General features: G+C 45.5%; 1 protein-coding gene and 1 long non-coding RNA gene across 2 annotated transcripts in view; one reads left to right on the top strand and one right to left on the bottom strand.

Moving 5' to 3' along the window:
• Nucleotides 1-14,663, bottom strand: part of LOC110567910 (uncharacterized) — a 29,328-nt gene extending 14,665 nt beyond the window's left edge. Inside the window, exons 1-2 of the long non-coding RNA XR_002478253.2 lie at nucleotides 14,489-14,663; nucleotides 2,818-2,936 (exon numbers count right to left, since the gene is read on the bottom strand). This is a non-coding gene — a long non-coding RNA (uncharacterized LOC110567910). The remainder of the gene's footprint in view (nucleotides 1-2,817; nucleotides 2,937-14,488) is intronic.
• RTP2 (receptor transporter protein 2) lies at nucleotides 14,528-18,815 on the top strand. Its single transcript, XM_021669048.2, has 3 exons — nucleotides 14,528-14,582; nucleotides 14,899-15,066; nucleotides 18,299-18,815. The coding sequence occupies exons 2-3, from the start codon at nucleotides 14,903-14,905 to the stop codon at nucleotides 18,813-18,815; spliced, it is 681 nt and encodes a 226-aa protein (XP_021524723.2). The 5' UTR covers nucleotides 14,528-14,582; nucleotides 14,899-14,902.
• The last annotated feature ends 419 nt before the right edge of the window (nucleotides 18,816-19,234 follow it).

The raw sequence follows: 19,234 nt of genomic DNA, 5'->3' as shown, positions 1-19,234 counted from the left end.
TTGGGCCACATTAATGGTAGAGCTCCAGAACGAAGGCTGCAGAACTAGGATAACCTTTCAGAATCTAGTTCTATGAAGCTTATAATTATGTTGGGGTTTCTAGTCTTAGATTTCTAGGATAATCCATCCTTCTTATAACCACTTTATAATGAGATCACTGCCTGCATTTCTACACCACTGCCATTACTTGGACTGGCCTCTATGAGTCTATTTTCCGGAACCAAAAGAGCATAATTTACACACAGATAGTCATGCCTCTGGGGTTTTGCCATTAGAAGGATCCTTACACTTCTTTGACGAGGCCCAAGCTTCTCAATAGTGTAGGCCAAGGCATGCTGTAATCCCTTTAAGGTAAGGAACAAAACATCATTCACCCAAAATACCATTCTCATTTGGAAATGCAATGTTCCCCCCATCCCCAGAGCAGAGATAGGAGGCTTCCAAACGGCACACAGAAGCCCAGCCCTGGCATGGGCACGCTGCCCAGCACATGTAATATAGCATCCAGGGCCTGCATCCAAAGATGAGCAAGCTTCAGCAGTCACTAAGAAAGTGGCCGTCTCTCATTCCGATGACTCATAGGAGAAAAAGAGAAGAAAAATTAGCATAAAAAAAGAAAGTGGCCTTCTAGAAAGACAGATGCCCAGGCAGGAGGACTTTGGGGTCTAGGAAAGAGCCCTAGTGGGGTTTGCAGCCCCTGAGTACTATATTGCTCCCCAACCTTTGGGGAGCACCACTCCCTCTACACATACTCACCCCTGCACTCCCTACTTAAGCCCAGGAAAGGAAGAAAACAGAAAGCAAAGTAAGAGGTCAGCCTCCAAGGCGGTGGAGGTGGGGATCTTGAAGGGTGAGCAAGGGGTGGGGGGCAGGGGATGTCCTGGCCAAGCTAGCAAAGGTAAGCGACTGACTTTCTAGTCTCACCCCACCCCCCAATCCCCAGCCCCTTATTAAATGAGGCTGACTCATTTAACCCCAGATGACAGCTGCTCAACGTATCTAAGAGATGAGTTTCCTGGGCCTTTCCTTCCTTTTAGGACCCCAAGAAGTCAAGTTGATTATGTAAATACATATGGAGTTGGAATCACATAATATTGTAACTGGAGAGAGTTTAGTGATGATAATTCTCTTCTATAGGCAAAAAAAAAAAAAAAAAAAAAAAAGCCTGAAAGGAAAGGTGACGTGCTTAAGGTCACACCAAGAATTCTTATCAAACATCACCTGACTCCCAGTGAGGTTTGTAATGAGTTCCAGCCCTCAGAGGGTTTGTAGTCAAAATCACGAGAAAAAACATGGACATATATGGAAGGAAAATCACAAGGAAACACCAAAAGATATAAAATTATGGCTAATAAATGATGTTCCTCAATGAGAACGTACGGGCACAGGGAGGGGAACATCACACACCGGGGCCTGTGGGGGGTGGGGAGGGATAGCAGGGGGTGGGGGGATTGGGGAGGGATAGCATTAGGAGAAATACCTCATGTAGATGATGGGTTGATGGGGGCAGAAACAACCATGGCACATGTGTATTTTTGTAATAAACCTGCGTGTTCTGCATATGTATCCCAGAAATTAAAGTATAATTTAAAAAGAAATGATGTTCCTACTGATTCAGCATATCTTCAGAAGGGGCATGCTCAGAATGGCAAATTGTTCTTTCAGGGCAGTACAAGGGGGACAGCCTTGCTGAGCTGGCGGCCCGTGGACAGGCACTCTCAGGGTTTTCACGTGTCTCCCACTTGTTCTGTGGAACTTCAGTGCCTCCTTCCATCTGGACAGAGCTGTCCTCTGATGTCATCAGTAGGAGCCACCCCTAGAGGTGTGTTAGTTTGCCAAGGCTGCTGAAACAAAGTACCACATACTGAAGCGGCTTAAATGACAGAATGTTATTGCCTCATGGTTCTGAAGCCTGGAAGTCTGAGGTCAAGGCGTTGGCACCGTTGACTTCTTTTGAGGGCTGTAAGGAAGCATCTGTCCCAGGCTTCTCTCCTAGCTTCCGGTCATTTCCTGGCAATCTGGCACTCTTTGGCTGGTAGAAGGAGCACCTTGATCTTTTCATTTTCACATAGTGTTCTTTTTGCAACCGTGTCTCTGTATCCAAAGCGCTTCCTATTTTATGAGGCCATCACTTGTGGTAGATTAAAGCCCACTCTAATGACCTCAACTTAACTAATTATATCTGCAATGACCCTATTTTCAAATAAGGTCCCATTCTAAGGTACTAGAAGGTAGGACTTCAACATATGAATTTTGGGAGGACATGATACAACTCAGCAGAAGCTGTTTATGGGAAGAAAGATGAGGAGAAATGCTCTCAGAAATGGCACCACCCTAGCCTCTTGTTTGCACTTTCTTCCAGCTGTCAAAGGCTCAGGGAATTAAGATCTGGAGAGCCTTCTCACTGCCAGTAGGCTTTGCACTCATGGTCTCCTTCACCCTCACAACTCACTGAGTGGGTTTGTTTTACCTCTTACAGATGAGAAGAATGGGGTACAAGAAGGCCATGCCTCTTGGTTAAGATCAGGTAATACATCTCTTCTTTCTTCTCTAGCTAGTTTTGTCTTTCATGTCGCTGGTGGATCTCTGTCCGAAAGAACACAAGAGAACAAAATAATTGTGCTCTCTGAACAAACACACTTTGATTATGTGGGTGGGAGAAAGCTCTAGATCCAGGTATATCTTTATGAAACAGGAATCACCAAGAACTTATATACCAGACCAGACCATCATGGGCTTGATAAAAGCCCCTTAACAAGAACTGGAGACTATTGTAGTTGATGGTGTCTTGAATCATCATGGAGTATTTGAGCTTACCCCACTGATGATCTCATCCAGCAGTTGTGTACCATAGGGGGCTTTCAGACATATTACTGCCTGCTCTCCAGGCGATTCTAACTTACAGCCAGGGGTGAGAATTCTGATCTAATGCAACTCTACCATAAAGGAAAGAAAGCCAAGCAACATTAAGCAAAGAAATTCTATAAGGACTAGGACACAGCCCCCCTCCCCACAAGCCTGTGCCAGTATGAGTTCCTCTGAAATCATACTCCCATGATTTCCTATTTCCAGAAACCTTAGTGCTGCCACTAAATGGTTACCTTCCTCATATACATTCATATATCTGATGGCTTATTTGGCACAACCTTGTGTGTGTGTGTGTGGGGGTGGACCTTATTTCAACGAACAGGAATTATCAACAGGCAGAACTCAGCTTGACAGAATAAAAGATTTTCTGCTGTCTAAAGATGGAATGGGCTTTGGGTGAGTATCTGGACTCACCACTGAAGATGATTTAAGACTAAGATGCGTGGTGAGTTGGCAGCAATCCCGACTTTTGGGGAGGGTTGGATTAAATGACTCTAATGGCCAGACACGGTGGCTCACGTTTGTAATTCCAGCACTTTGGGAGGCCGAGGCGGGTGGATCATTTGAGGTCAGGAGTTCAAAACTAGCCTGGCCAATATAGTGAAACCCCTTTTCTACTAAAAATACATAAATAAGCCGGGCATGGTGGCGGGCGCCTGTAGTCCCAGCTATTTGGGAGAGGCTTAGGCAGGAGAATTGCTTGGGCCTGGGAGGTGGAGGTCATGGTGAGCCAAGATGTGCCACTGCACTCCAGTCTGGGCAACAGAGTGAGACTCTATCTCAAAAAAGAAAAAAAAAAATGCTAGTCTACAGTCCCTTTCAAACTTGAGATTGTATAAGATCATATCCTATTTAGAAACTGATTTTGATCATGGTGAGGGATTCAGAGGATGTGTTTGCTCCCAGGAGTCTCAGGAAGGAAGGGTCATGGAAATCTGGGGGCCACTTGCGTAGGCTCGGGCAGCTCCTGTAACCTGAATTGACCTGCACTCCAGGGACCAAGTTGTGTCTTTCTTTGTTTTTTGTGTTTTTTTTACTAATGTACAGAGGCTTACAGTTTCATACATGTCATTTTCTGATAGTGAGGCTATAACCTCATCTCCCATCATCTCTACCTGGTGCACCTTATTCTTCAGTCACATGGAGAAGCTCACCATTTCCCAAACCTGTGAGGCTTCAGTATCTTTGCAAACACCAAGACTCCTGCCTAGCAAGTCTCTTTTCTCCATTTACCCTCCCTTCAGTCCCTCTCTTCTTCCGGCCTGTGAATTCCTTCAGCCTGAACAACTGTGAGCAGCTGTACAGCGTTGTTGAGTGACGGAGTAAAAGGGTGAGTACATGATTAAACGGTCCTGTTGGTCCCTGTTTCTGAGGCTGTTCTACTGGTGCAGTCTAGCAAATAGCCACAAGGTGGCAGGGTAGACCGAGAAGTGAAGGCTGCAGGTGCCACTTTTTCTGGCTCCAAGGATATAGGAAGGCATAAATGGGGCCAGTGCTGTTTTTTGAGTTGGTCTCCTATGCCTTTGTACCTGTTCTCTTTCTAAATCCTCTTCTTCGTCTCAGCGGAGCCACCCAACAGAATTGACTGAGGAGTTCTGGCCCCCAAATCTCTCTTTTGGAGATCTACTTGAATGTCTGTAAAGTTCCACTCTGAATCGTTCCTTTGAGGATCAGGAATTTCCAGTTGTTCTTGAAAATGTAAGGGGTCATATCTCAATGCTTGGGCAAAAGAGGCCAATTCCCAGTAGAACTGTGGAGGGACGCAGGGATTTATGATATGACACTCATCTAGTGTCTAGTATACCACACTTCACGAATCACAAACGCCTTTCATCTCCAAGGGATCACTTAATCCTCATCACGATCTCGCCAGTTAAGGAAGCAAGACATCCCATTTGTCAGGTGACAAAACTGAGGTTCGGAGAGGAGAGCCTACGAACAATCTGACCAGTGGGTGGCAGGGCCGGGAGCAGACCATTTGCCTTCTGACTTGCCGTCGGGGACTCAGCTAGCACAGGCAGTTACTTTGTGTGTCTGGATGAATTAACAAAAAGGTACACCTATCTTTGTGAGGCAGGAGAATAGTATCTGGAGGAGGAGAACCTAAGGCCAATTTGCACTGGTTTCCTAGAACTGAATAAAAAGGAAAACCCCACCTCTCCACATGCAAGTAACAAAAGGATCAGAGGCTACTCCCTTTGCAACTGACTCGCCCGCACTCCCGCTTTTCTGCCTTGCAGATGAAAAATGAAAGTACCTCTGACTGGTCTCCTCCTGCAACCAATCAGACTGGTTGTAGGTCTAGCCTTCATTTGCAAAGGCCAATCAGCTTGGTTGCGAGCCACTGCTTCATTTACATAGGGTGTAAACCAAGTAACCAATTAGAAACCCCTAGAGGGTATTTAAAGTCCGGAGCGTCCAATTCTCTGTTCAAAATGCCAGGAACCGGGACACCCTCCATTGGTAGCATTTGTGTACCTTTGTGCACAGCTTTTTCAACTCACAACAGTGTAAGAAAATTTAGGCTTTTAGAATTGGTGTTCTCTTAGGTTCAAAACTGTAAATTCTGGGTGTAGACAGGGAGGAAGCCACTGGGGCATGCCATGGCACTCATCACCTGCACCACAGTGTAGGCCTGTGCTCCGCAGGGCTGGTGCTTAGGCTGAGCGCTGGGTGCATCTCAATCGCCTCCCTCTTGCCCTCAGTGCCTAGGGCTTGTGGAGGTGCCCCTTACACATTGTTATGTTTACACTCAATGACTCTGGGCAATTGTGAGTGAGACAGCATCAAAACCTCGCTGTCCTGGGACCTGCCACAGTGAGAGCCAGGACAAACAGCTTCCGCCTTGATTCCAGACCAGGCTCTGCTGTTGACCAGCTACTGGCCTTGGTCAGGAAACTCACTGTCTCTGGGCCTCAACTTCCGACTGCAAATGCAAAGACTGTGTGGGATAATCTTCATTAGGTCTTGCCTAATGATAGCACAATAGCAAAACCAGGACGTTGACACAGTGGGTAGAATCCACACATCTTATTCAGGTTTAACTTGGTTTACATGCACTCGTGTGTGTGTGTGTGTGTGTGTGTGTGTGTGTGTGTGCATATGTGTGCATGTGTTTCTCTGCAATTTTATTGCATGTGTAGATTCACATGGCCACCACCTCAATCAAGATATACAACAGTTCTGTCACACCAAAGACCATTTGTGCCACCTTCTTATCATCATCTCGTTTCCCTGCCTTCTCTAACCTCTGGCAACCGCTGATCTGTTCTCCACCTCTATAATTTTGCCTTTTTGAGAATGTTCTATCTATAAATGGAGTGTATGATGTAAGTAGAATAATAATATTAAATAACACGTATTGAGCACTTACTATGTGCAAGAACTGGGTTTGGTTCTGTACAAGTGTGAGCTCTTTTGATCGTCTCCAGAACCTACTGCGATAGTCTCTTTTATTATTCTTACTTTCTAGATGTGGAGACTGAGATCATCACCAATTTTATGCAGCCAGTAACTGGCAGAGCTGAGAGAAAAATCCAGATCTGGCCCTAGACTCTGAGGTTGTAATTATCATATTATCTCTCTAAATTGATTCAGCATAAATGTTTAAAAATTAAATACAGAAAAGCGTAATTAAAAGAGATCAGCAGTCACCTTAGAAAATTTCCATGGATTGGTGTCCTACAGACCACATTTTCTAAGAACACTTCAATTAAGTTAGAAATCAACAATAAAAAGGGATCTGGAAAAATTCCACTCGTTTATACATTAAAAAAAAAATTCCCTCAAACAACTCATGGGTCAAACAAGGAAAGCTGAGAGTTTACTTCTGACAGGAGAGCAGTGCGTTTCCTAACGGCATAGTGCACCGTGCAGCTGTCGATTGCTTCAAAGCTGAACACAAATAAAGGTAATACTATCTCTACCCCAGACTGAATCCATGAGGGCAGGGACCATGTTTCAGTCATGCCAATAGCCTCAGAGCCTCACCTGACAAGGTGTTAATAAATGCTTACCGAATGCATTTAAAAATAGGCCCCCATGGACACTGCCTGTATTCCCCTGGATCCTGAAGTGCAGACAAAGCTGGAAGACTTTGAGCCATTGCAAGCCAAAGCACACAGAAACCAGGACGGAGATGCACAGAAACAGCAAAAGGGGTGGCTATGTGCATGAGGAGCTGTGAGAGCACTTTGCTTTACATGGTGCCTTTAGACGTCCAAAAATCTCACCAGAGAACAGGGCTTTAGAGGTCAGCATCTTTGAAATTTCTTATTTAGCACCTAGAAAATTGATGCTCTGGGAACTAAAGTGATTTATCTAGGGTTATTACAAGTTTGAGATAAGAACCTAGGTCTCCTGACTCCCCATAGAGAGCTTTGTGCCTGCAGAGTAGACCCTCGGCATTGCCAGATAATTTTTGCCTATGCTTTCAGGAATCCTCCAGTTGAAAACCCAGAAATGTTTGCAAAGGTTTTCAGGCTTTTACTGAAATCACATTTAGAGAGAGTCATAGTATATTAGGGTTATCAGACAAATAGAATCAATAGGATCTATGTGTGGAGTGTGTATGTATGTGTATTTGTATGGTTCTCTGTAGATTTAGGTAATATATACACATATATGCACATATGTATATGTATACTGTATACATACACACACATATATGTATATATAAACCTAAATATATGGAGAACTATACCTATCATATGGTTCCCAGGTTCTTCAGAGAAACAGAACTAATAGGATAGGTATTTATGTGTGTGTGCTTATGTAGGATATATACATACACACATAATAATATATATTGCATATGTATATATGGATATTTAGGAAGACATTTATTATGAGGAATTGGCTCATGTGATTACGGAGGCTGAGAAGTCCCACAGTCTTGCCATCTGCAGGCTGAAGACCCGGGAAAGCCAGTGGTATAGTTTGAAGGCCTGAGAGCCAGAGAGCTGCTCTTGAAGATCCTGGCCTGAGTCTCAAGGCCTGAGAACCAGGAGTTGCGGGCAGGAGGAGATCAATGTCTTGGCTCAAAATTCAGGCAGAGAGTTAATTCAACCTTCCAGCGTTGGCTTTTTGTTCTATTCAGGCCCTTAATGGGTTGGCTGATGCCCATCCACGTGGGGAGGGCCATCTATTTTCCTCAATTCACCAATTCAAATGATCTCTTCCAAAAACACCTTCACAGACACATCCAAAAATCATGTTCAAGAGATATTTGAACACCCCTTGGCCAAGTGAAGTTGACATATAAAATCACTCATGATACATGGGTTTCCAAGGCATGTCCTCACATCATGTTAACATGTGTTACAACTTTTAATGATGTTTCTCCCCTCTTTAGATACACATTTTCACACAGAGACAGTATTTTAATAAATTCCCAAGGTACTGCCTGTGCAGTGGAGCATGCAAGCTACAATGAGATGCTGAAGTTGAGGTGCTGATGCCAGTTTCAGATAGGGCCACTCATGAGCTAACAGAGGCTCACAGACAAGCTTTGAATCTGTGTCTCACAAGCCACTGTGCACCAAACTGGAAAGATACCAATACCATATAACTTTTTAAACATCAGAGACACTATAAAACACGGTGATGCTTTTAAAAATCAAATACAGTCTTTAATCAAATAAATTCTAGATGTTTAACAATAGTAACTTGAAAAAAACAAAGGGCAGGGAGAGGTGGGATTAGGAGAATGTGGAACTTTCATTTCGTATTTAATATATGTTTGTACCATTTGAAGTTTTATAATGAGTTCCTTACTTTAAAAACAGTGCCTAGGTTCTACCCCTGGGAAGACAGGAAAAAAAAAAAACAACTGGGCCTAGGGAATAGCTTAGTGGATAAATATCCATAGTCAGGAAGCCAGATTGTATGAGTCCAAATCCTGGAACTGTCACTTATTAAACATATGGTCACATGTAAATCACTCAATCTGAGTCTCAGTTTCCTCTTATATACAATGGGGGAAATAATTTTAGTGTCTACCTCATAGGGTTCTTGTGTGTGCTTAAATGAATTAATATATGTAAAGTACTTAGAAAAACTCAGTGCATAGTAAGGACCTTATCACTATTAACTTTCATTATAATTAGATACATTAAATTAAGGTCCACTCCTGCAACTAGTATGTAAGGTGAGGGAGTAGTCTCTCTTTCTTTGCCCAGCTCCTGGTGCCTCAAGAATCAGCTTGAAGCTTTGCTTTTTCTTGCATCATACAAATTCTCTGGATAGAATGAGTTTGCTGTGGACCAGCTTCCATCAATGGTTCCTCTTGGACACTGAAACCATTCTGGACTGAATCTCAAGAGTCTCTTCACCTACTCAGACTTCACCTGATTGGCTTTCAGGGCATGACACAGATTAAATAACTGTTACGGCACCAGCAGTTTCTACTTTATCATCACAGAATTTACTCTTCACTGTAAATTATTTTCAAACTCCTTCTTTTCCCCTGTCCACCAGCATAAATCTACATTAAGTTTTTTTCTGTCTTCCTGTATCATTAAATAAACTAGGTAGGAGATTTAAGGCATTTTGGTGGCTATAGCCCGTGGGTATCTGTGTTCATTTGTCACATGCTGATGTACTACTGCAGACTTACAAGCATCAGTGTATCCGTTTCTCGTTCACATGTACCTTCATTGGGGAAAATAGTGCATAGACGCTTTATTGACAATATAAACTCATTAAAAATTTAATATCTCAACTCTATTCATTACTTTTCAACATGAAACATTGTAAATTCTTTCTCCATCTTCTCATGTTGCTTAATCCAGTAGGTTTCAATTGAAAGTGTACAGAAGAATACTCAATGGAGTGTTCTCCCTAGAGAACACTTTTAGGTAACGGGGTAGAGGTCCTTTCCACGCCTCCTGTGGAGGGATCTAGATTTGGAAGGAGCTAAGCGGATTAGAATCCAGGGCAAGTGTGTCATGGAAACAGCATTTTTAGACACCAGCCAATTAATGGGGAAAGGGAGAGAGAGCAATACACCTAAATAGCCCATTGCTGATATGCAAATAGGATCATGTTGTTCAGGCCTAAAATGACTTAGTAATTTCACGTCTCCCCTAAAGCAAGATCTTAACTTTTCGAGGATATTAAAAACTCCTGCATAACCCAGGTCCCACATATCTCTCTGGCCTCAGCTTCATCACTTTCCGTGTGATCCCGATGCCTAAAATGATATAAGTTTCAACCATGATTCTACATCATTTCATTTTCTAAATCTTTGCCTGTGCTTTCCCCTGTTTAGGGGAAATAATTTATCTCCTTTTTTTATTTTTTTCTATTTAGCTGTCAATTGCTCATCCTGTAAGGGTTTATTTACATACCACTCCTTCTGGAAGCCTTATTGATTTCCCTACCTTCTGTGAGAATGCATGTTTTCCAAAGACGATCACAACAGTATCTCCCAACTTGCGTCTTCTTCTCACAACATAGCTTTGACCTTTCTTCTATGGGGTCTATGTTCCGTTATCTTGAATCTGGGCAATGGTGAAAGTGTTGCTTTGTGACTTTCAAAGGTAGCCCATAAAAGGAGGCACAGCTTCTGCTTGATTCTCTTGGGACACCAGCCTTTGGAACTCAGCCAGCACCCTGTAAGGAAGCCCAGGCTCCACAGAAAGCCCATGTGTAGATGTTTTGGCCCATAGCCCTAGCTGTGGTCCCAGCTCCCAGATAACATCAACCTCCAGACATAAAAATAAATGAGCCTGGGCCGGGAGTGGTGACTCATGCCTGTAATCCCAGCACTTTGGGAAGCTGAGGCAGGCGGATTACCTGAGGTTGGGAGTTCGGGACCAGCCTGACCAACATGGAAAAACCCCGTCTCTACAAAAAGTACAAAATTAGCTGGGTGTGGTGGCCCATGCCTATAATCCCAGCTACTCAGGAGGCTGAGGCAGGAGAATCTCTTGAACTTGGGAGGCGGAGGTTGCAGTGAGCCGCGATCGCACCATTGCACTCCAGTCTGGGCAACAAAAGTGAAACTCTGTCTAAAAAAAAAAAGAGAAAGAGAGATTGAGAGAGAAAGAGACTGAATGAGCCTTCATATAATTTTTCCAAGCAGACCTAGTTTTTTGTTGTTGTTGTTTTAATTGGAGAATGATATTAGAAACCCAGACGTGTATGGTAGATGTGCTCATTGTTACTGGGCTGGATCATGTTTAAAGAAATATTCACTCTGGCCAGGAGCAGTGGCTCACTCCTACCATCCCAGCACTTGGGGAGGCTGAGTTGGGTGGGTCACAGGGTCAGGAATTCAAGACCAGTCTGGCCAACGTGGTGAAATCCTGTCTTTACTAAAAATACCAAAATTATCTATGTGTGGTGGTGCATGGCTGTGATCCCAGCTACTCAGGAGCCTGAGGCAGGAGAATCGCTTGAACTCTGGAGGCGGAGATCACAGTGAGCTGAGATCGACCATTGCACTCCAGCCTGGGTGACATAGTGAGACTCTATCCCAAGGGAAAAAAAAAGAAAAGAAATATTCACTCTGTCTGGATGAAGTGAGGCATGCATTGCCTCTTCATGTGCTCCCACTATATATCCAAATTTAAGTGTAATTGTTAGATGTTTTGGCTTGAAGTTGTGGCCATTTTCTTGTTTCACTAACAATGGATGTTTCTCTTTTAAAATTCTTTTTATTCTTGTCAGTGGGTTTTCCTGTAGAATTCTCTCTTCCCAAGCTTTACTTACATTCACCTTGGGACTTTGCAAGGAATGTATGTTTTTAACTATAGTGTATATAAGCATATATCAAGAAAGCTCAAATTTACTCAGATATATAAAGAGAAAAGTTCTAAGATCTGTATGTCATTTGCTTTGTTTTAATATAAAAACCTGCCTGCCTTATTCTTAGGGGTGAGAAAACATTTTTATATTAAGTAGATCTGCTCTCTCTAACTGTTTGATAACTGGGGAAAGAAACTGAAGTGTTTCTAGCATATTTAACTTAACTCTAAACAAAGCCTGATCATTTTGAGCCTGTGACTCCTGTTGACTGTATCTTTGGTTCCAATGTTAGAGGTAAGTGGTCTGTTTAAATCTTTACTGGGGACTTTTAACTGCCTATTTATGTAATATCTATGTAATGTTTGTCCAATTTTATGCACCTGAACACTTTTATCTTAAATTTAGGATAAGAAAAAAGTAAATACAGTATCCAGCCTTAAGGGTAAATGCAATATTAACGAGTGTATTAGTCCTTTCCCCCCTCACTCCCATATCAATTGCAGTACATAATTCTGGGTATGTGAAGTCTCCAAGGAAATTAACTGAGCTAAGGGTTGGGGACAAACAACCTTTCTGACTGCTCATCAAGGGATCCCCATCAGTCTTTGGAAGGTGACCTGGTTCCTGAAGATAGATACTCAAGGTAAAATTTGTTCTGTTTATAGTGAAAGACTTGCCTCAGGAAGGGACTCAGCTTGAATGAATTGTTGTCTCCTGGAAAGCCTTGAAACTAGAAACGTTCTACTGGGTAAATGTAGGTTTTAAAGGAAAGATATATATATATATATATTTTTTAAAAAAGTCTGCCCAGGATATTGACCCCAGCATTGCCATTTTCCATTTTAGAATAGATGCTTTAAAGGCTGGCATAATCTATTCAATGTTCCCTTTTCACCTTGCCTTGATGGCTGAGTGTGTCCCATAGAGGAGTCACGGCTACTTTTTTGTGTGTTGAGCCTCAGCTCAACAGAAACAAGCAGGTTCTCTGGGTATAGCTAAGGAACTTTGATGAAGGCCCTCAGCCTGATTTGGATGTACGCACCTTTTCAACTCTTCATTACTTTCGTCATTTTAAGCTCCACACTGGCACTTCTTACATTAATAAGTAAAATTTCAATAATAAACTTTTCACAAAACTATTCATTAATCTGGATTCCAAATTGAAGGGGAGAAGTGATTCTTTTATCCATCCCCTCCCTTTTGCTGATTTGTTTGCAGAATGCAGGTGCACAGCATTTTATTTTATAAATAAATAACAATTTCTTTATCTGAAAAAATACTACTTAGATAAAATATGTCTAATGAAGCTGCCAGAGTGTGGTGGGGCCACAGCTGTACACATTTATACATTGGTGAGCTCTTAAATCGTGGGTTCTGGAACAAGATAGTTCCGTTTACGGAAAACTGAAGTAGGAATTGTCCTCACTAATTGTGTGAAAAGTAAGAACAGGGCTGTTATACAGAAAGACGAATTATATTAGTCTCTGCTTGGAGAGCTCCTATGCTAAATTAAACCTGATACTAGGCCTAAGGGGATTGCATCATTTGAGAAAAAAAAACAGGTAAACTCTGACGATTCTTATCCTCTTTTTTTCCTTTATTGCCATCTCTTCCGGGAACAAGGGTATATATAATATTTCTCAGAGGTTCATTCCTGGCATGAGGGTCTAAGCCAGGCCATAAGCTCATGTCAGTTTCATTCAATTCCTGGGAATTCATGGGTCCGTCTGTCTTACCTGGTCCTGTAACTAGCTTCTGAGGGAGGTTTGAGCTACCCAGTCCTGAGAGCTTGGGCAAGTAATTTTCCGTTTCTAGGCCTCAGTTGTCTTAATTCAATGTCAAGAAATTTTTTGGTTAAGAAATGAAGAGCTCAAGAAATAAATCAGATTTTTTTTTAAAAAATAAAGGAGCTCTTTTAGAGTTATCGGTCAATCGTTTTAAGGCAATTGCATCCTTTCTGAGGTCTTTAGCACAAAGCCACTAGAGTTACTCTTGCATTTCAAGAGAGGATTCAGTGACATTGTCCCTGACCTCACCCTTCCTGAAAACCACTTGGCAACTCAACACCAAGAGCTTCTGGTTCTTAGCAACCTGTTTCAATTCTTGATGTTCTTCACTGTTGGACTTCCGTGTTTCTAGGGATCCAGATTTCCAGGTTAAAGAATCATAAGATGATTGCAGCTGGAAGTTGGGCCGAAGTGCAGGTAAGCAGCCACATGCTCGGTCTTTTCTATGCTCAAGGCTGCCTCCCTTTAGTTGACTGTATCTTCACCTGGATTACCAAATTTGAAGTCAAGTTCCCCTCTAGTCTCTAAAGAATCTAAGCTGGGCGTCACAGAGCTGTGGATGCTCTCTTGCTCCAGCTCAGCAGCAGCGGAGGCAGCAGGAGCCTGCGGCACAGAACAAGCTCATTCTTCCAGCAGCTGCCACAGCCTGGCTTGGGACCAGGAACTGAATGTGAGCGCTAACAGTTCTATGACACTATGGATCTGAAATGTTATGACTGTGTTTTCCATGGCATATGAAATTACATTCTAGCTCACCAGCTCACCAACTGGTCTGAGATTTCCCTGGGCGAAGGGAGGTTACTTCTCACTCAATCCCCTGTTAGATGCACAATAGTACTATAATAAAATGAACAAATGAGCTTGGTTTCAGAAGGTCTAGATCTGAACCTTGGATGAGCCACTTAGGCATTGCATAAACTTTGGCTTCCTGATCTCATCTGCCTTGGCCAGCACACAGGCCAGCAGTTTGTCCTAGGCATGTGGAAAGTGATGGTCACAGCGCATCAGGGGGTGTGGAAGCAGCAGGCTCTGCCTTTCCCTGTCCCTCGTTTCTCCTTGACTTCCTAGGGTGTCGTAGTTACCATAGCACATGATGTGGAAAATGCTAGAAGAGCAGATGGGTGAAGCAGGGCCACCAAATAAGTCCTCGCCTCCCGGAGACCTCTGGAAACCCAGGTGAGTGTGGTCTGGGGCTGGGTCTCCCACCCTGCTTGCTCCACTCAGTCCTACCCAGCACTGCCTCTGAGGCCTCGCTCAGGGCCCTGAAACTCCGCCTTGGGGCTTCCCTTCTCCCCAGCCCTTGCTCTTGGCACCTTGTCTGGCTACCATGGAAACAGGGTCCAGGGTAACAAAGGAGGGGGCTGGGTCCTGTTTCCTCCCAGTCCTGCCGATGAGGATTCTCAGACTATAGAGACTGAATTGTGCTGCACCTGCCTGTGCTCTTTCTGTGTTTTCACTGAGGCTGAGCTCTAACTGCTACCTCTACCAGCAGGACCATGTGTACCAGTCTGACCACTTGTGAGTGGAAGAAAGTCTTCTATGAGAAGATGGAGGTGGCAAAGCCAGCAGACAGCTGGGAGCTCATCATAGACCCCAACCTCAAGCCCAATGAGCTGGCCCCTGGCTGGAAGCAGTACCTGGAGCAGCATGCCTCAGGCAGGTGAGACGCCCAGTGGGGAGAGGCCTTGCAGGCAGCGCCTGGGTCACAGCTGTGGGGTACTTTCCAAGGAGAGACAGAGCCCAGTCCTGGGGGCAGGCTCATTCTGGTGTCAGCTCAGATAAGGAAACAGACAGAAAAACAGCCGGCTGGGTCACAGAGATCTTGCTTTTAATCCTAGCCATACCACTAACTCCCTGGGTGACCCTGGGCAAGTTATGTTCCATCTTTGGGTCTTAGTTGTCCACATTAAATGAAGAACTGTAGTATCTCCTATGTCCCTGCAATCTCTGACATTTAAAGAATGAGTTGGAACTGAAGGAAGGAGGCTATGAGGTCCATTGGAGAAAGCCTTATTCTAGGAGTTGGGGGGCGTGGGGGGGTACAGCTATGCTCTGGTCCTAGATCTGTTTAGTGAATTAATCCAATTTGATCTGAATACAGAAACATTTATTGACCATCTGCTATTTGCTACAAACTGGCTTTACGTAGCTAACTAGCCCTGTAAACTTGGCCAGTCCCTTTCCCTTTCTGGTTCTCAGTTTCTATATTTACAAAATGTGGGGGTTGGTCTTAGATAATCGATCAAATCCATTCTAGCTCTATTATCTATGTACCTGTGATAAAAAGATTTAACTTTGAGAAAAACTTCGTTTAGGGACTTAGAACCCAAGGTCCCGCTCTTTGTTAAGAGTTGCACATCTACCACAGTGCGAAGAGTCCTTGAGGCCAAGGGGAAAAGGCCACCTAAAGTCCACATGCCTTTCCTCCTTTTAGATCATGATTTGGGAATGGGACTACAGAAATCCCTGGCCAGACTACCTCAAGTCCATCTGCAGGGTCTGTGCAGGCCTTTTCCCTTTGTCTTTGGATTCAAGAGAGACCAGAAGTTGGCTGTGCTCTGGAGATAGAGCCAGAACATGGACACAAAGGCTGGGTTGCCCACACGTGTATGTGTGTGAAGCTTCTCATGGTGCAAAATGATGCTGAAGGTGGGAACAGAGGAGGCAAGATGTGGGCAGGGAGCTTACATTTGTACTCTTGCCCCAAGACCTGCAATTCTTGGGGTAAACCTGTATTGTGCACAAAAGACAGAAAGGCAGAGGTTGGCTGATTCAGGTCAATTCCGTCAACTCAAGAAGCATCTCTTGGGTAATTGTTTTGTGCTGGGCGCTGGCTCTGCCTCTGACTAGCTGTGTGTGCGTGGATGCCTCTCTTACTGTCTGTGCCTCAGTCTCTTCTCAGTGAAATAAAGGGCTGACTAGATGCTTCTTAAGCTCTCCTGCTCCCACATTTGATATTTTTAGAATTTAAGATATGAGGCCTGGCTTCATGGAGGGGAAGCAACTCTGGGTTGACTTGATGTAAAGAGGTGTAGAAGGAGACTGAAAACAAAGCATTTGAACTGCCTGGCAGGAGGGGTGCAGAGGCCTGGAAACTTGAGTGCCCAGGATCTGGCGTTTAGGGGCTGAGCTCAACAAGCTCATGTCTCCTCTTGCCTCGGGGTCAGCTCCTCTTATTTCTGGCTGGTGACTTGTGGCTTCCAGCTGGCCTCACGAAGGGCTGAAGAACTGCTGCCCATGAGCTTATCTGTGCACAGGCTCACTCTGTCTCTAAACCAGCAGATACCCTGCAGTTCTCGCCCAGCACTGGGGGCAGGGGAGCCTCTCCTGGCTCAGTACCAATTAGGTTCCTCTGGCCTGCCGACGTTACCACCTCGGGCCATTCTGGGTACTGTTCTGTTCTCATGTGATCAGACTCTCAGGGGTCAGGGACTGTCTTGGCCTCATCTCTATCCCACATCCTGGGTTGAGTGGTGCTTAGCATATGGTAGGTGTTGAGTGGTGTCTGTCGGATTGCTTGGGTTTCTCATCGGAAGTCCTTCAAGGCCATCAAACAATGGATCCAGACAGGGCCAGGGATGAGGGCAGGGTCAGCCCAGTGGACACCTGACTGCCTCTGAAGCCTCTATAACAGAGGCCTGGAAGAGGCTCATCTCAGGGATGGAAAGAACTGCCCTGGAGGTAAGGAGTGCTGTGTCACTGAAGGTGTGTAAGCAGTGCTGGGGGTGGAGTGAGTGGGGCTTGCCTAGATGAGCCCCAGGCTACCATCCTCCACACTTCCTGAGGCTGGGACTCTAGAAAGCCCAGGTTAGGCCAAGTGGCCTGTGTAAGCGAGAGAAAGTGTGTGTGTGTGTGTGTGTGTGTGTGTGTGTGTGTGGAGTGGCAATGGGGATGAGTACCCGCTTTTCCAGTCCCCACTGCACGGCTAGATTGAAATCTAGAGATGACTTGTCAAGAGCCTGGGGAGTGTTCTTTGTGAAGATGTAGTAACTAAACGGTGGTTCCTCCCAAAGCCAGTTCATCCTTCCAGTCTACCGGTCTGTCCATCCCACCATTCTCAGTGGTTTACTGAGGATGTACAGTGTGCCAGAGTCTGTGCTTGGCACTTCTAGAGGCATCTCTTCTCCCCAGAGTAAGCAAGATGCACAAGTTAGATGGTGCAGGTCATCCTTCTTATCGGAATCACAGGAGGTCACAGAGAAAGGACTGTTTTTTTTTATTATTATTTTAGGTGGAGTCTCACTCTGTTGCCCAAGCTGGAGTGCAGTGGTGCAATCTTGGCTCACCACAACCTCCATCTCCCAGGTTCAAGTGATTCTCCTGCCTCAGCATCCTGAGTAGCTTGGAGCACAGGCATGTGCCACCACATCTGGCTAATTTTTGTAATTTTGGGTTTCACTATGTTGGCCAGGCTGGTCTCAAACTCCTGACCTCGTGATCCACCCACCTTGGCCTCCCAGAGTGCTGGGATTATGGGCGTGAGCCACCGTGCCCGGCAGAGGAAGGACTCTTATTGGACACCAACACACTGCATTTCACAGATGAGAAATGAAGCCGAGACAGGAGAATGACCCTACACAGTGCCCAGGTGCCAACCCTGAGTACATTGGGCTTGGGGGTAGCTAAGACTGCAGGATGCACTCTCTAGGGCACTGCTGGATGCCAGATGGCTCCGGCACTGGCTCCTGAGGATGCTACTCAGGTCCCAGGGGTGAGCACCAGGAGGAGGCGATAGCAGGCTGACCTTGGAGTGCTAATGAATCCACAGGGCAGTCAACACTCTGCCTCCATCTCTAAGCAAGGGCACACAGGCCTTCCCCGCCCCGCCCCCAGAGCTCCTCAGGGCAGGCTGTGGCTGGGATACCCACCTTCTGCACCCCTCCTCCCGGCAGGTTCCACTGCTCCTGGTGCTGGCACACCTGGCAGTCTGCCCACGTGGTCATCCTCTTCCATATGCATCTGGACCATGCCCGGCGGATGGGCTCGGTGCGCATGCGCGTCTTCAAGCAGCTGTGCTATGCGTGCGGCACGGCGCGGCTGGACGAGTCCAGCATGCTGGAGGAGAACATCGAGGGCCTGGTGGACAACCTCATCACCAGCCTGCGCGAGCAGTGCTACGGCGAGGACGGCGGCCAGTACCGCATCCACGTGGCCAGTCGCCCGGACAGCGGGCCGCATCGTGCAGAGCTCTGCGAGGCCTGCCAGGAGGGCGTCGTGCACTGGAAGCCCAGCGAGAAGCTGCTGGAGGAGGAGGCGACCACCGACACCTTCTCGGAAGCCTCCAGGCCGAGGGCCCAGGCGGCATCCGGCTACAACTTCTTGTCTCTTCGCTGGTGCCTCTTCGGGGCCTCTCTCTGCCTGCTCCTTGGCTACCTGCAGTTCTCCCTCCGCAGCGCTGCCTTCCTTTAGTGGAGCTGGTTCGGGTGGGAGAGGGCACATGGGGTTGGGAGTGGGGAGGACACTGGCTGGTCTCAATCCTGCTGCAGATTCAACATAAGACTGGACAAGCCGGTCACCTCTCTGGGCCTCAGTTTATTCATCTGCGGAATGAGGGGATTGCATTAGAAAATATGTAATGATTCTTTCATTGGATTTGACAATACTGGGGGAAGGGGAAAAAGGTGTATGTAATAAAGGTTTTAGAGCTCGCCAGGATTGGTGCTGGTACTAAGCCAACAGGGAGCGACCTGCTTCCTTTCCCTCCTCCGCCTCCAACTCTACCTCTCTTTTTGCTTCGTTTCCATCTATCATCCCCCATTATGACCCCATTACATTCTGTCTTAACCCTGCGTCATCCTTAAGCTCACATTCAGCTGCCCCTGCCCATC

The sequence above is a fragment of the Aotus nancymaae genome, unplaced genomic scaffold, assembly GCF_030222135.1.
Source record: "Aotus nancymaae isolate 86718 unplaced genomic scaffold, 86718_ANA_hifiasm-v0.15.2.pri h1tg000067l, whole genome shotgun sequence".
Taxonomy (NCBI): Eukaryota; Metazoa; Chordata; class Mammalia; order Primates; family Aotidae; genus Aotus; species Aotus nancymaae.
This window is presented reverse-complemented; position numbering and strand designations above follow the sequence as displayed.

Bases quoted from the DNA above. Each gene is read 5' to 3' on its own strand.
- RTP2 (XM_021669048.2), top strand. From the start codon at position 14,903: ATGTGTACCAGTCTGACCACTTGTGAGTGGAAGAAAGTCTTCTATGAG. The intron at 15,067-18,298 runs GTGAGACGCCCA...TCCTCCCGGCAG, and splicing joins GAGCAGCATGCCTCAGGCAG to GTTCCACTGCTCCTGGTGCT.